At 36.9% G+C, this 16,136-nt stretch overlaps 1 protein-coding gene across 29 annotated transcripts in view; it reads left to right on the forward strand.

Annotated features, from left to right (window-relative positions):
- FER (FER tyrosine kinase) overlaps positions 1-16,136 on the forward strand; it is a 484,930-nt gene that overhangs the window by 113,378 nt on the left and 355,416 nt on the right. For all 29 annotated transcript variants that reach the window (XR_014058072.1, XR_014058074.1, XR_014058060.1 and 26 more), the window contains one exon: positions 8,559-8,732. Coding sequence is in view for 11 of the 29 variants with exons in the window: in XM_081505338.1 (XP_081361464.1) it covers positions 8,559-8,732 (174 nt within the window). In the remaining 18 variants the exon portion in view is untranslated. The remainder of the gene's footprint in view (positions 1-8,558; positions 8,733-16,136) is intronic.

Here is a 16,136-nt window from a genome sequence, read left to right on the forward strand (position 1 = left end):
GATATTCCCTGGTATCCCCTGTTTTCTTGAGGAGATCTCTAGTCTTTTCCATTCTGTTGTATTCCTCTTTCTTTGCACTGTTCACGTAAGTAGACTTCCTTGTCTCTCCTTGCTGTTCTCTGGAACCCTGCACTCAGTGGGGTATATCTCTCCCTTCCCCACTCCCTTTTGCTTCTCTTCTTTTTCAGCCGTTTGTAAGGCCCCTCAGACAGCCGTTTGTCTTCTCAAATTTCTTTTTCTTTTGGAGTTTTGGTCGCCGCCCCCTGTACAATGTTGGGAACCTCTGTCCATAGTTCTTCAGGCACTGTCTACCTGATCTAATCCGTTGAATCCATTCGTCACATCCACTTTATCATCATAAGGGATTTGATTTAGGTCATACCTGCATGGTCTAGTGGTTTTCCAACTTTTTTCAATTTGAGCCTGAATTTTGCAGTAAGTTGCTCATGATATGAGCCACAGTCAGCTTCTGGTTGGGTTATCCTTTTAAAGACAATTGTTTTTTTTGTGACATTTTCTGTACATGAAAGTTGTTAGTATTTTAACATCTAACGTTAGGTGAATGCTTAGCTCTGTGCAGTGCTTCGTTTAGGCCTTGGAACAACCTATGTGGTGATAGACTTTCCCCCCATTTCATAGTTAAAGAAACTGAGACTCAGATTAAACTACTGAAGTCCATGCAGTGAATAAAATGACTGAAATCCAGAACTGTCTGACTCCAAAGAATTTGATTTCATTTTGGCAAAACATTGCTTCTTTTTTTTTTTTAAACTTTAAGTTTTATAATGGGGTATAAGCATTTAACAATGTTGTGATAGTTTTGGGTGGACAGCAGAGGGACTTGGCCATACATACACATACATCCATTTCCCCCAGCTCTGTTTTTAGTTCTTTAGGGAACTCCACAGTGGCTGTGCCAATTTACATTCCTACCACCAGTACAGAGGGTTTCCTTCTCTCCACACCCTCTCCAGCAATTTTTTTTTTGATGCATATGCTCTCATAAGACATTTATTTACCTTACAGAAATAACTTTGTATTCTTATAAACTGTTCTGAAGTTTGGCTTTTTTACTTAGTTATGTATTTTGGGCTTTCTCTATATCATTTCACATGCAGTTACTTTACTTTTTTTATGACTGCATATCCTTTTAAAACTCACTTCTTTAATTTTTTATTGTATGCTTTTTGCTCTTAAAACTGTGCTAAATATCCTTGTAAAAATCTGAATCGTTGTGCAAATACTTTTTGTGAGCTAAATTCTAAGAAGTAGAATTTCTGGGTATAAAGTTTGCCCACTTAGAATTTTAATATCTCGTTGCCAAATTTGTTTTTCAGTAATTTAACATTTCCACTAACAGCATTAGAGAACCTGTTATCTTACTCTCTTACCTATAGAATGTGGTGGTTTAATTTTGTTAACCTGATACCTGAGAAATAATAATTTCAAATGGCTTCATTTGTATTTTTTGTTATTAAAAAGGGAAACCTTTTCCTTTCAAATCATTATTTTCTTCAGAGGCATCTGAGAAACAATGTTAAATAGCATTGTTCATATTAAACAGCTTGGTTTGTGTTTGACTTATATGGGAATACTTCTATATTTCACTATTAAGTACTCATTTTTGAAATGTTTCAAAACTGATCATAAGATCCGTTGGTTCAGTCACTCAGTTGTGTCTGACTTTGTGACTGCATGAACTGCAACATGCCACGCCTCCCTTTCCATCACCAACTCCCGGAGTTTACTCAAACTCATGTCCATTGAGTTGGTGATGCCATCCAACCATCTCATCCTCTGTCGTCCCCTTCTCTTCCTGCCTTCAATCTTTCCCAGCATCAAGATCTTTTCCAGTGAGTCAGTTCTTCGCATCAGGTGGCCCAAAGTATTGGAGTTTCAGCTTCAACATCAGTCCTCCAGTGAACACCCAGGACTGATCTCCTTTAGGATGGACTGGTTGGATCTCAGGAGTCTTCTCCAGCACGACAGTTCAAAAGCATCAATTCTTTGGTGCTCAGCTTTCTTTGGGGCTTCTTTGTAGCTCAGTTGGTAAAGCATATGCCTGCAATGTGAGAGACCTGGGTTCAGTTCCTGAGTTGGGAAGATCCTCTGGGGAAGGAAATGGCAACCCACTCCAGGATTCTTGCCCAGAGAATCCCATGGACAGAGGACCCTGGCGGGCTACAGTTCATAGGATCGCAAAGAGTTGGACACGACTTAGCGCTATCTTTCTTCTTTCTCACATGCATAAATGACTACTGGTAAAACCATAGCTTTGACTAGACCGACCTTTGTCAGCAAAGTGATGTGCCTGCTTTTTATAATGCTGTCTAGGTTTGTCATAGCTTTCCTTCCAAGAAGCAAGCATCTTTTAATTTCATGGCTGCAGCCACCGTCTGCAGTGTTTTTGGAGCCCAAGAAAATAAAATCTGTCACTGCTTCCTCTTTTTCACCTTCTATTTGCCATGGAGTGATGGGACCAGATGCCATGATCTTAGTTTTTTGAATGTTGAGTTTTAAACCAGCTCTTTCACCCTCATCAAGAAGCTCTTTAGTTCCTCTTTTCTTGTTGCCATTAGAGTGGTATCTGCATATCTGAGGTTATTGATATTTCTCTTGGCCATCTTGATTCCAACTAATGATTCATCCAGCCCAGCATTTCGCATGATGTACTGTGCATAGAAGTTAAATAAGCACGGCCAGAGTATTGGAGTGGGTAGCCTTTCCTTTCTCCAGGGGATCTTTCCAACTCAGGGATTGAACCCAGGTCTCCCGCATTGCAGGCAGATTCTTTACCAGCTGAGCCACAAGGGAAGCCCAAGAATACTGGAGTGGGTAGCCTGTCCCTTCTCCAGCGGATCTTCCTGACCCAGGAATTGAACCAGGGTCTCCTAAATTGCAGGTGGATTTTTTACCAACTGAGCTATGAGGAAAGCCCCACACTTTTTTAGAGGTATTTTATTGATGATTGGCTAATAATAACCATGTATTACATGGTTATTGGCCTCTTTGAATTTTCTATCTGTAAGAGTTGGGATTCAGTTATGAAAACAAAATTTATACCAGGTACTTCAATAAACAGGATTTAATTGGGGGAAATATGTTCAAAGATTTTTGAAGGTCTAGGAGTGAACAGAGGAAGGTGAGACAATCTGAGATGAGTGACTCCATGGAGCCTCTGCCATCTGGAAGCCACAATGGGCCGAGGAAGGCTCATTACAGTCAGCAAGAGAGAGACAGGAAGCGATCTGACGGAGAGAGACATGTCCAGGTTTTCCCTTCTTCCCGCCTCTCAGTCTTGTGCCAGGACCTCCCGTTGCACAGCAAAACCAAAAGCCAGTTAGCAGGGGGATGCCTGGGAAATACAGTTTGCAGAGATCAGGTTCCAGCCTGTGAAGGACTGAAACTGTGCCTGTGAGCAGAAAATGGAATGATCTGTGTTGCTGTCTCTTGAAATGTCAGTTTACTAATTTGCGTTTATCTTTAAAAGAAATAAAGGAGCCACTTCATTTATTTTCAGATTCTTCTCATAGTTTTTGTAATTTCATCCTAACTTATGGTTATTTCTCTTTTCTAGTTATAGATCTTATGTACTTTATTTCTTTTATTGTTATTTCCTTTGTCATTGCTAAGCTCTCCTTTGTAATGCTATCAACATTTTTTCTATTTTTAATTTATCTAATTAATAAATATTTTTAATTTTTTCTTTTCAATTTCTCCTTTGTACTTAGTTTTACATTGTTCTCCTTTTTCTAACTTATAAACTTGAATTTTATAAACTTTTTAAAACTTTTTTTACCTAGAAATAGAAGTAAATCTTTGAGCAAAGTAAATCTTTGAGCAAATTGATCTTGATAGTATTTTACTTACTGTTATTTCCAGGATTTCTTTTAGATTAAAAATTTTTTTTTTGGCCTGTGCATTTTGTAGAAATGATTTGATTTTTTCCTGTAAAAAATTCTGATTTTTTTTTCCTTTAAGTGAAAGAAGCTAGATAATGGAATTAGTATAACCTATTTCTATTTTTGAGAAAATTTATGCAGATTTTTATAGTCCAATATTATATAAATTTTAAAAATATTCTTCTAAAATAGACATTTTCTAGACCTGTAGTGTGTAGAGTTTTATATATGATGATAAATCAAACATATTAATTACTAAATTTCTTATTCAGATACTCTGTATTATTTATTTTTTTGGTTTAGTCTATCATAAGTAGAGATGAGTATATTTACTTCTCTTACCACTTTTGATTTATCATTGCATTCCCTCATTTTTGCTTTTTGTTTGGATGCACTGATTTCTAGAATGAAAACAATCACAATGGTTATATATTAATTGTGAGTGATATTCTTTGGCATCATACTTTGCCCTTCCTTGTTTTATATTTTGTGTCTAAAATTCAGTTTTAGATCATTTGAATATAATGACTGTTGAATTTTATTGTTCATATTTTTTTGGAGGGACTTCCCTACCATTTTTTGTTATTGTTATATGTTTTTTTACGTTACTGATATTTCTTATTTATAGTGTACAATGAAATCTTTCCTCCTCTGATTTGATAATAATTTTCCTTCTTATAGATGTTAAACAGATAATATTTTTATGTACTGCTAACAGATGTTATTATTTTTACTTTGCAATTTATTTTTATTTTGAATAATTAAAATTTTTTTGTGTTTTCTTTCCTTTTTTTAGTGGACAATGTTAGCTTTCTTTAAAAATTATTTTTGTAATAGAGGAAGCCTGCAAAGTCTGCCTTTTTAAACATTCACTTGTTTAATTTTTGAAGCTTAAGAATTATAAGCTTAAATCTGTCTCTCTTTATTTATAAACTTTCTAGTTAATGCTGTCTATTGACTTATATATAAAAGATTAAGAAATGAATGTACTTATACTTCTTATCAATCTCTCGCTCTTGATTTTTGTTAGTATCCTTTGGGATTTTTGTCTAGTTTATTATAGTTAAATTATTCCTACTTTCACATTTTTGTAGCTCTTCTCTGAAAAGTTAATATACTTATATTCTGTTTTGTAAACTTAACCACAGTAGTTTTATTTTCAAGTTCTATTATTCTTTGCCTGTGATTAAATTTTTGTAAAATTAAACCAGATATTGTTACTTTTTTTAAATTCCTTACTCTATCTGTAGCTTTCAGCATCAGTGACTCTGACTGCTGGTAAAATTCCATTATGAGGAACATTATTAATCATTTAAGCAGGATTCTGTATAATAAGGCAATTTGAATGTCTGCAGATGGCCTGCAGATGAGATGATGATTTTGTTTATTAGGTTATACGGAATTATCTTCCACAAATTATCCTAATCAACAAATATTTTATGCTTTGGCCAGTGCTATGCCAGAACTAAAGAGCCATGTCTGCAAAGTGCTCTATCAGTTTTATTATAAATGTTGAAATGCATCCTTTTTTGTTTGTTTCTGTATCAGGCGTCTGTTAACATTTTACTCATGTCTCTTTACAGCAAACGTCCCAGCCATGTGTCTAATTCTGGTCACACCCAGCGTCTCCCTGCCCACGCACTCACTCCTGTTAGGCCGGTACTTCTTACTGCTTTAGGCGCTGCTCTGATCCCTCTGTTGTTTTATTGGTTGAAGACAGACCTGTTAAGTTTTCCTTCCCCATCATAATTGGCGTTGCTTCATGCTATCCAACCCAGGAATCGAACCCAGGTCTCCCACCTCACTCCAGTATTCTGGCCTAGAGAATTCAATGGACTATACAGTCCATGGGGTCGCAAAGAGTCGGACACGACTGAGCGACTTTCACTCACTCACTCATGCTATCTAATTCCAGTTTGAAGCAGTTTATTTAGTGGCATATTTTCACTTCATGATTTTATATCACCATTAATACATAAAATAGTGAACAAGGAAACACAGTACTAACCCTCATGGAGATTCCATTGTAGTTGGGGAGATCTTAAAAAAAAAAAAACCAAATATACACACAAATAAATAGTGATTTTAAGTGCTGAGATAGCAAATAGCAAGGATGTGACCTGCATGAGATTTAGCTGATTCCTAATGGAAGAGATGGATCTGGCCATGTGAAAGAGAGGATAAGCTCCCAGGAAGAGAGAATGTTCAGGAAACTTCAGAAGACCAACACTCGTAGAATTTATTTAGCTGGATAGAAGATGGCAAAACAGAAACTGAATGGATAGACAGAGGATACATAATTTGAGACACTTTAGGTCTTAGAAGGAAGTTTGGATTTTCCTTTAAATGGAAAGGACAGCCTGTATACGGTTTTATGCAGGAGAATGGCAGTTTCTTTTGCTACTTTAAGGGGAATGGTGTGGAAAGGAGCATCAGCAGAAGAGAGGACACCAATTAGGTCTAAACCAGAGAGAATCAAAACTTCCAAAAGGGGTGGCAGTGAATATGAAGAGAAGTGGGTAGATTTGTGGTAGACTTTGGAGGGAGAATCAGAAAGACTTTCTGATGGAGTGTTCATCTTCAAGGGTTGCTTTGGCTTCAGAAGAGCAGAGATTTTTTTACGAAGAGCGGGAGTATTTATTAGCCTTACTAGGTTGTTAGTAGTGGGATTGAGTAGATTTCTGTTAAAGATACAAGATAAATGGAAAGTTCTGATAAAACGTATAAGGAGTTTTCTAATCACAGAGCAGGAGTTCTTGACAGTCAGTACAGGATTCTATAGATTGTGTCCTGGGTCAAAATGGAAAATATTGAGGTCACTATGACTTTGACAGTTGGGGTGATGATATATTCCTTGGGAGGTTTTGACTTTCCACAGTAACTACAATGAACAGGGCTATTAGACAGGATGAGATGTGGTGTCCAGCGAGGTGGAGGGTAATCTGACCTTTAACGTTAGCTTCTAAGAAGACTCCCTAGGCTGCAAGGACTCCTACATAGAAACACAAAAATTTCTTGCTACAAAGCACTTAGAGAATATTTGTTTTTTGAAGATAGTGGATATTTGTTTTTTGAGAAAGAAATCGATGCTTCTCACTTTATTTTTGGTAGCCTTAACATTCTGTACGTGCTATATAGAATGTTTTCCTAACACTGTATTTTTTAGAGTGAAAATATCAAATGAAAAAGACAGAGCTACGAGAGTCACTGGGGCGGTTTAGGTTATATTTTTAATTCACATTTGTATAGTTTTTTATTTTCATCTTTCTTAAATTTTATATTTTAATGGAAGAGCCACATCAGTTTTAAATGGCTTTATGGAATCAAGAGCATCTTAGTACTCAGGGTTTTGAATTTGAAAGTAAATATGATGAGTTCCTAGGCTACCTGTCTTATTTTGTGTTTGTAAAAACAACTAAAATTTTACAACTAAAAATGATCTTTTTCCCTAAAGAATCTCCTCAAAGATTACTTTTTTTAAAAGAGCATATACTGCAGTGTATCAAACACAAGGATACCCAGGTAGACCCTGGAGACTTCTGACTGTGACTAAGAGTTTGCTTCCTTTAGGCTACCCTTTTGATTTAGATACTTGTTAAATTTTGTTTTAGGATTACCTTGGAATACTAACAGTAACGAAATTAATTCTGTTCATTTACAGATCAAAAGTAATAGTGTAGAAGAATTACTTTTGAGAAATATCCAAACATGCCTTGTCTATTTTTTTTTTGGTATCTTTAATATGGATCCTCTCTGACCAAACTAAACTTGTTTCTGAATAGGATTTTGAAGACCTGTAGTGAAGAGCGTTCTTCTGTTGCTTCCCCCCCCCACTACTTATATGCTAGAAAGTCTAGTAACAAATGACTTGTTCTTCCAGCTGTATCTATACGCCCACTTGTCCCAAACCCAGGATTATGTGTGTCTGCTGTTGAAGCAATGTGTTGAGCTAGAAAAACCATGGAAAACTAATGGTTTATAGCTAATTTATTAAGAGAAGAGAAAAGATAGAAATCTAGAGAATTCAATTATTTAAGACTTAGGCAGAAAAAAAAAACAAAAAACAAAAAACAAAAAAAAAAAAAAAAAAAAAAGACTTAGGCAGCAAAAGGAGAGCAGGTATAAAGACTGAGAAGGAATTTGTAGGAAGGGAGGAAGGCAGGTCAGTAAGTTGGAAGAAAAGAGGCCATAGAAACCAAAAAGGAGAGTTTTGGGAAGCAGTGAGTCAGTAGGATCAGATGCCGCCGAGAAACAGGTGAGAATGGAGATGGGTACGTTTCTGTTGCATTTGACTGTTAGGGAGTGGCTACCTTACTGAGACAATAGACAAGTGTGGGCAGAAGAATATATCAGAGTGTTGGGAAACAAACAAGCAGTGGTGAAATGAAGACCGCAGGAGTGGATTCCCCACAAGTCCCTCAATCCTGGCCGGGTATTCTGCACAGTCTCTGCTTACTGAATTTTGAAGCATTTGTGCTTGAATTTAAAGATGTTATATACAAAACATTCATATAGCTTATTGCATAATTGCCAGAAACCTGTTATTTTTATATTAATGTAATAATTTGTGTAAAACTAAATGTTTAAAGTTCCTGAACACAGCTAAATGGAAACCTCTAATACAAATGCTAATTTTATTTCTTATTTTTCAAAAAGTCTTGGCTACTTATGATTCAGCAGACGGAACAGCTTAGCAGGATCATGAAGACGCATGCAGAGGACCTGAATTCTGGGCCCTTACACAGGCTCACCATGATGATAAAGGACAAGCAGCAGGTGAAGAAGAGCTACATAGGTGTCCATCAGCAGATAGAGGCAGAGATGATCAAGGTTTGTCTTTCCACTCTGGAATTCTTTCTATAGTGTGATTTTTAAATTCACTGAAATGCTGTATCCTACTTGACTTTAAAAAATGTTTAGTCACTATTTCCTGGTAAAAAATAGATTTCAATGTCTCTAATAAGTAGTGTCTTATTTTTATTGAATATAAAACATTATTGATTATAAAATATGTGATTATATATTCACATGAAAGAAATGCTGCCAAAATAAATTAGTTGGGATACTTCTAAATTTTCTTCACAACCAGTGCCTGTCCCTTCTGCCTAACTTTTTACAGTGGTTTTAATTGTGAAAATTTGCAAGTGTACAGAAGAAGAGAGAATAATTAAGTGAACTCGCATTGACTCATCCATCCATCTAGTCAGTATTTTGGTTGGTGTTTACACCTGTACTCTCACCTACCTTTCTTCTACATTGGATAATTTTATAGAAACTTCAAGTTGTTTTTTAAAATTTTCTCTTTAACAAAACTGTGTTATCATTAACTCACCTAAAAATAAAGATAATTCCTTAATATTATTAATTATCCTGATTGTGCTCAAATGATTGTTAAATGTGTTCTTTTTGCAGTTGGTTCATTTGAATCATGATCCAAACCTGGCTTATACATTGCATTTGAATAATTTCTTTTAATCTCTAGGTTCCCGGCTTTTAAAATGCTATGCATTTGTGAAAGAAACTGGGTAATTTGCTCAATAGAATTGAATTCTTTCATTTTGGATTTTGTTGTTAGCATCTTGTGATGCAGTTTCATGTATTCCCTTATCTTTCAGTTTTCCAGCAAACTGGAAGTTAGCTCCAGAGGCTTGATAATATTCTTGCTGTTTATTTTGGCCTGGTATAGATTTCCTGTTGTTTCATAACAAGAGGTATATATTGTCTGCTAATAGGTTCCACTGTTGTCAGCCTGGTCAATCTATTAAAAATTTTCTTTTCAGCCTTTTACCTCCTGAAACACTTGATGTCCCCTGCTTAGATCCATTAGTTCAGTGGAGGTTGTAAAATGACAATATTTTACTTCTGTCATTCCTAATGCAATTGTTAGCTGGAATTTTCAATAAAAATTTTTCCCATATCAGCTCTTCAGTTGCTGTGATCATATAAGAAAGGTAGGATAAATACTTGCTTTTAGACATTAATTTGCCAGTTTGTGAACAGTGAATTGGTTCTTTAGCAGCTTCAGAAGTTAAGACGTCCATTTTCCAATCCAGCATGTAAGAAGCTTGGAAGTTGTCACTCCATCCTAACAGCAAATAAAAACCTGAACAAACTGAAAAATCAGCAACTCTTCTTAGATCCAGTAGAGAAGATAGGTCACAGAGCAAAATGACTGTCACCCAAACTGGAGAGATGGACAAGTGAATACAGAGAATCACAACTAATCAGAGCAACATCAGACTTGAGAACAAGTGTTAGGTGTAGAAAAACCTGAACTAGAACTGACACACTCTGGACGCCCTGATGGTTAAAAACTCCTGGAGGACCCTCTCGTTGAGGGGCCTTCACACTTGAGAATTTTACCTCCCGAATCCCTGCTAGGTTCTCCCAGTGAATATAGAGGGAAAAAGAAACTCTCATGATCTTGGCAGTGGAAGAGGATGGGGACCACTTTGACACAGGTTAGAGCATTCTGTTCTTAGCAAGGTCTCTCCTCAGAAGACACTGTTCAGCTAGAGCCTGACTGACCTGAGGAAAGGGAAACAACTGTATGCTGTCTAAAGAAACCCACTTTACATATAAAGACACATGTAGATGAATAGTAATGGATGGAGAAAGATACACCATACTGACCCTAATCAAAAGAAAGTGGGGGTAGCTATATTAACGTCAGATAAGACAGACTTCAAAGCAAGGACATTTATCAGGGATAAAGAGAGTTACATAATGTTCAAGGGGTCAGTTCTCCAGGAAGACAGTACAATCCTTAATGTACTTGTGCTTAAGAGCATAGCATGAAAATATTGGTAGAACTGCAAAAACTGTTAAAATTGCAGGGAGAAATGAGTGGACCTCCATGACAGCTGGAGATTTCGGTACCCTTCCCCCACCCCCATCAGAAATGGACAGATGCAGCAGACAGAAAGTGAGTAAGGACAGAGTGAACTTAATAATACCATTAGTCAGCTAGACATAGTGAACATCTGTTGACTACTTCACGCAAAAACGGGAATATACGTTCTTCTCACGCTTATATTGCACAATTCAGCAAGATATTCCACATTTTAGGTCATAAGCTACATCAAAATATATTTAAAAGAATAGAATTGATACAGTAAGATAGCCAGAAAATCCCCAAATACTTGGAGATTAAACGGCACACTTCTAAATAACCCATGGACCAAGGAAGAAATCTCAAGAAAAATTTAAAAATATTTTGAACTAAATGAAACTGAAAAGAAAACTTATCAAAATGTGTGGGGTAAAGCAAAAGCAGTACTTAGAGGGAAATTTATAGCATGGACTGCATTTGCTAGAAAAGAAGAAAGATCTAAAATCAATCATCCAGGCTTCTACCTTAGGGCAATAGAAAAAGGAGCAAATTGAATCCAAAGTACACAGAAGAAAAGGAATAATGAAAATTAGAGTAGAACTCAGTGAAAATGAAAACATGAAACTAATTGAGAAAAGTCAACAAAACTAAAATCTGATTCTTTGAGAAGGTGAATAAAATCAACAAGTCTCTAGCCACACTAACAAAAAAATCAGTGTGGGTACAAATTACTAATATCAGAAGTGAAAGAGGAGACATCACTATATATCCCATGGATATTAAAAGGATAATGAAGGAATACTCTTTAATCAACCCTATGTCCATAAATTTGATAAGCTGGGAGAAATGGCAGAGTGCCTTGAAGTACACAGTCTGCTAAAACTCACATAAGACAAGATAGACAATCTGAACAGGCATGTATCTATTAAAGTAATTGAATCGATCATTAATAACCGTGAATACCAGAAAGCACCAGGCCCAGACGCCTTCATTGGTGAATTCTGTCAAATATCTAAGGAGGACATTGCACCACTTTTCCACAAACCTACCTCAGAGAAAGAAACAGAGAGAAACTTACTAATTCCATTCTATGATGATAATGTTCTCTAACACCAAAAGCAGACAAAGATATTAGCAAACTATAGACCGATGTCTTTCATGAACATAGATGCAAAAATCCTTGAATTATTAAGAAATTAAATCCAACAGTGTAGAAAAAGAACTTACATACCTTGACTAAGTGGAGTTTATTTCAGGTGTGAAAGTCTGGTTCAATATTTGAAAATCAATTAATGGAATCCATTATATCAACAAACTAAAAAGAAAAATTACATGAGCATATGAGTAGATGCAGAGAAAGCATTTGACAAAATCTACCACCAACTGGTGATTAAAAACTCTCAGTAAACTAGGAATAAAGGCGAACTTCCTCAACTTGATAAAGGATATCTACAAAAAACTTCCAGCTAACATCATACATAAATGTGAGAAACATGTGACTTTCCCACTAAGATCAGAGCAAGACATGGATGTCCCTCCCTTGCCACTGCTTGTTAAAAAAATCCTGTCAATCTTAACTAATGAAACAAGACCAGAACAAGAAATAAAATGTATACAGATTGGGAATGAATGTCATTATTTACAAATGACATGATTGTTTATGTAGATAATCCAAGACAATCAACCAAAAACTCTTGAAACAAACAATCAGTTATAGCAAGTTTGCAGGAAATGACAACCCACTCCAGTATTCGTGCCTGGAAAATCCCATGGACAGAGAAGGCTTGCGGGCTACAGTCCATGGGATCACAAAGAGTCAGACACAACTGAGTGACTTCACTTTGCAGGATACAGTGTTAGCATACAAAAGTCAACCACTTCCCTATGTATTAACAATGAAAAGGTGGAATATGAAATTAAAAGCACAATACCATCTACATTAGAACCTCAAAAATGAAATACTTAGGTATAAATCTAACAAAGTATGTACATGATCTATAGAAGAACAATGACAGAGGTCTGATAAGAGAAATCAAAGAAGAAATAATTGTTATCCTGTGTCCTTAATATTGTCAAGATAGCAGTTTTTCCCATTTTGCACTATATATTTAATACACATCCCAATCAAAATCCCAGCAAATGCCAAACTGATTGTAAAATTCATATGGAGTAGCAAAAGACCCAGAATAGGCGATGGAATATTGGAGAACAAAATTAGAAGACCGGCATTATGTGACTTCCAGATTTATTATAAAGACACAGTAATCAAGAGAATTTGGCCTTTGTGAAAGAAAATAAACAGATAAGCAAATAGATCAGTGAAACAGAATCTAGAGAGTCCAGAAGTAGATCCACATAAATATAGTTGACTGAACTTTGAAGAAAAGGGGCAAAGTCAGCACAGGGGAGAACAGTTAATATTTTCAACAAATGGCACTGGAATAGGGACAAAAAAAATATGCAAATAATGAATCTATACACAGACTTTACACCAGTCACAAAAATTAACTCAAAATGGATCACAGACCTAAATGTAAGATTTAAAACTGTAAAACACCTAGAAGATAAATAGAACACCCAGATAACCTTAGGCATGGAGGTGATTTTTTAGATAGAACACCAAAGGCATGATCCATGAGAAATGATTGATAGGCTGGAATTCATAAAAATTTAAGACTTCTGGTCTCTTTTCTGTCCTTCCTTTCTGTCTCTCTTTCTTTAAAAAACTGTCTCTTTTTGGCTGCACCATACAGCTTGTGGGATGTTAGTTCCCTTACCAGGGATTGGACCCAGACCCTCAGCAGTGAGAGCACAGAGTCCTGACCACAGGACTGCCAGGGAATTCCCTCCTGTCTTTCTTTTTTAAAAAATTATAATGCTACAGAAATGTGTGTGATATGTGTGGCATACACCAAAGGAACAACGTGAGTTTTTCATTCCAAGAAATTTTACTTATATTGGATGTGAGTCAAAGCACAAAGCTGTGACTCTAGTCTCAAAGGGTGTGGCATCTTTATTACAGAACTTAGGGGAAAGTAAGGGGATTGACTGTGTGGGTCACAACAAACTGTGGAAAATTCTGAAAGAGATGGGAATACCAGACCACCTGACCTGCCTCTTGAGAAACCTGTATGCAGGTAAAGAAGCAGCAGTTAGAACTGGACATGGAACAAGGACTGGTTACAAATAGGAAAAGGAGTACGTCAAGGCTGTATATTGTCACCCTGCTTATTTAACTTATATGCAGAGTACATCATGAGAAACGCTGGGCTGGATGAAGCACAAGCCGGAATCAAGATTGCTGGGAGAAATATCAATAACCTCAGATATGCAGATGACACCACCCTTATGGCAGAAAGTGAAGAAGAACTAAAGAGCCTCTTGATGAAAGTGATAGAGGAGAGTGAAAAAGCTGGCTTAAAGCTCAACATTCAGAAAACTAAGATCCTGGCATCTGGTCCCATCACTTCATGGAAAATAGATGGGGGAACGGTGGCAGACTTTATTTTTTGGGGCTCCAAAATCACTGTAGATGGTGATTGCAGCCATGAAATAAAAAAGATGCTTGCCCCTTAGAAGGAAAGTTATGACCAACCTAGACAGCATATTAAAAAGCAGAGACATTACTTTGTCAACAAAGGTCTATCTAGTCAAGGCTGTGGTTTTTCCAGTAGTCATGTATGGATGTGACAGTTGGACTATAAAGAAAGTTGAGCACTGAAGAATTGATGCTTTTGAGCTGTGGTGTTGGAGAAGACTCTTGAGAGTCCCTTGAACTGCAAGAAGATCCAACCAGTCCATCCTAAGGAGATCAGTCCAGGTGTTCATTGGAAGGACTGATGTTGAAGCTGAAACTCCAATCCTTTGGCCACCTGATGTGAAGAGTTGACTCATTTGAAAAGACCCTGATGCTGGGAAAGATTGAGGGCAGGAGGAGAAGGGGATGACAGAGGATGAGATGGTTGTATGGCATCACTGACTCAATGGACATGAGTTTGAGTAAACTCCAGGAGTTGGTGATGGACAGGGAGGCCTGGTGTGCTGCAGTCCATGGGGTCGCAAGGAGTCGAACACAACTGAGCAACTGAACTGAACTGAGCTGAAGAGCATTGAAAGTGAAACTCAGTAGGGTCTCAAGCACACTCTGGGTAGTCTATTGGCAAGTATAAACTATATAATGACTTCATAAATTTAAAAGAAACAATGAACTGAAAGCAGCTTGATATGCAAGATAAAATGAATCAGATTGGCAAAATTTTCAGACAGGTTTCAACAACAGACATGAATGGGATACATTAGTTTAAAGGTTTGCAAAATGGAAAAACGTTCAATTCCCTGAGACCAGAGCAGTAAATTGCGATAGGCACTCATGTAGATGGAAGTGTCCATATTTCTTGCCTGCTCCAAATATATATTTATACACACACACACACACACACACACACACACACACACATTCTCCTCAAAAATCAAACCAAACCAAACCCACTTCTAGAAAATGCAATATCAACGGAATGAGAAGATGAACTGTAAACTAGGAGAACAAGTTTGCAAAGACATTTGATAAAGGACTGTTATCTAAAACACAGAAAGAACTCTAATATAAAGTCTACTGAGAAAAGAAGTAACTTTATGAAAAAGTAAACACGTCACCAAAGAAGATATACAGATGGCAAATAACCAGATAAAAATTTGCTCAAATTTTATGCCATCAGGGAAATGCAAACTAAAGGAACAATGAGATGCCACTGCTTCAGATTAGAATGCCCCAAATCCAGAACACTGACGACATCAAATACTGGTGGGGTTATGGAGCAACAGGAACTCTCATTCATTGCTGGTGGGATTGCAAAATAATTCAGCCACTTTGGAAGACAGTTTGGTTGTGTTTTACAACAATAAAAATAGTCCAAGAATTGAGCTCCTTGGTATTTATCCAAAGGAGTTGAGAACATATGTCTACACTAAAGCCCACACATAGCAGTTTATAACAGCTTTATTCATAATTGTCAAAACTTAGATGCAACCAAGATGTCTTTTAGTAATGAATGGATAAACCAGTGGTGCATCCGGAGAATGGAATATTAGTTAGCGCTCAAAGGAAATGAGGTACCAAGAAAGATATGGAGGAACCTTAAATGTATATTACCAAGTGAAAGAAAGTGAAAGTGTTCATTGATCAGTTGTGTCTGACTCTCTGCAACCCCGTGGCCTGCAGCCCGCCAGGCTCCTCTGTCCATGGGATTCTCCAGGCAGGAATACTGGAGTGGGTTGCCATTCCCTTCTCCAGGGGATCTTCCTGACCCAGGGACTGAACCCAGGCCCCCCACAATGTAGGCAAATTCTTTACCATCTGAGCCCCCAGGGAAGCCCACTAAGTGAAGGAAGCCAATCTGAAAAAC

The sequence above is a fragment of the Giraffa tippelskirchi genome, chromosome 6 (genome assembly GCF_054371585.1).
Source record: "Giraffa tippelskirchi isolate mGirTip1 chromosome 6, T2T-mGirTip1v1.2.pri, whole genome shotgun sequence".
Taxonomy (NCBI): domain Eukaryota; kingdom Metazoa; phylum Chordata; class Mammalia; order Artiodactyla; family Giraffidae; genus Giraffa; species Giraffa tippelskirchi.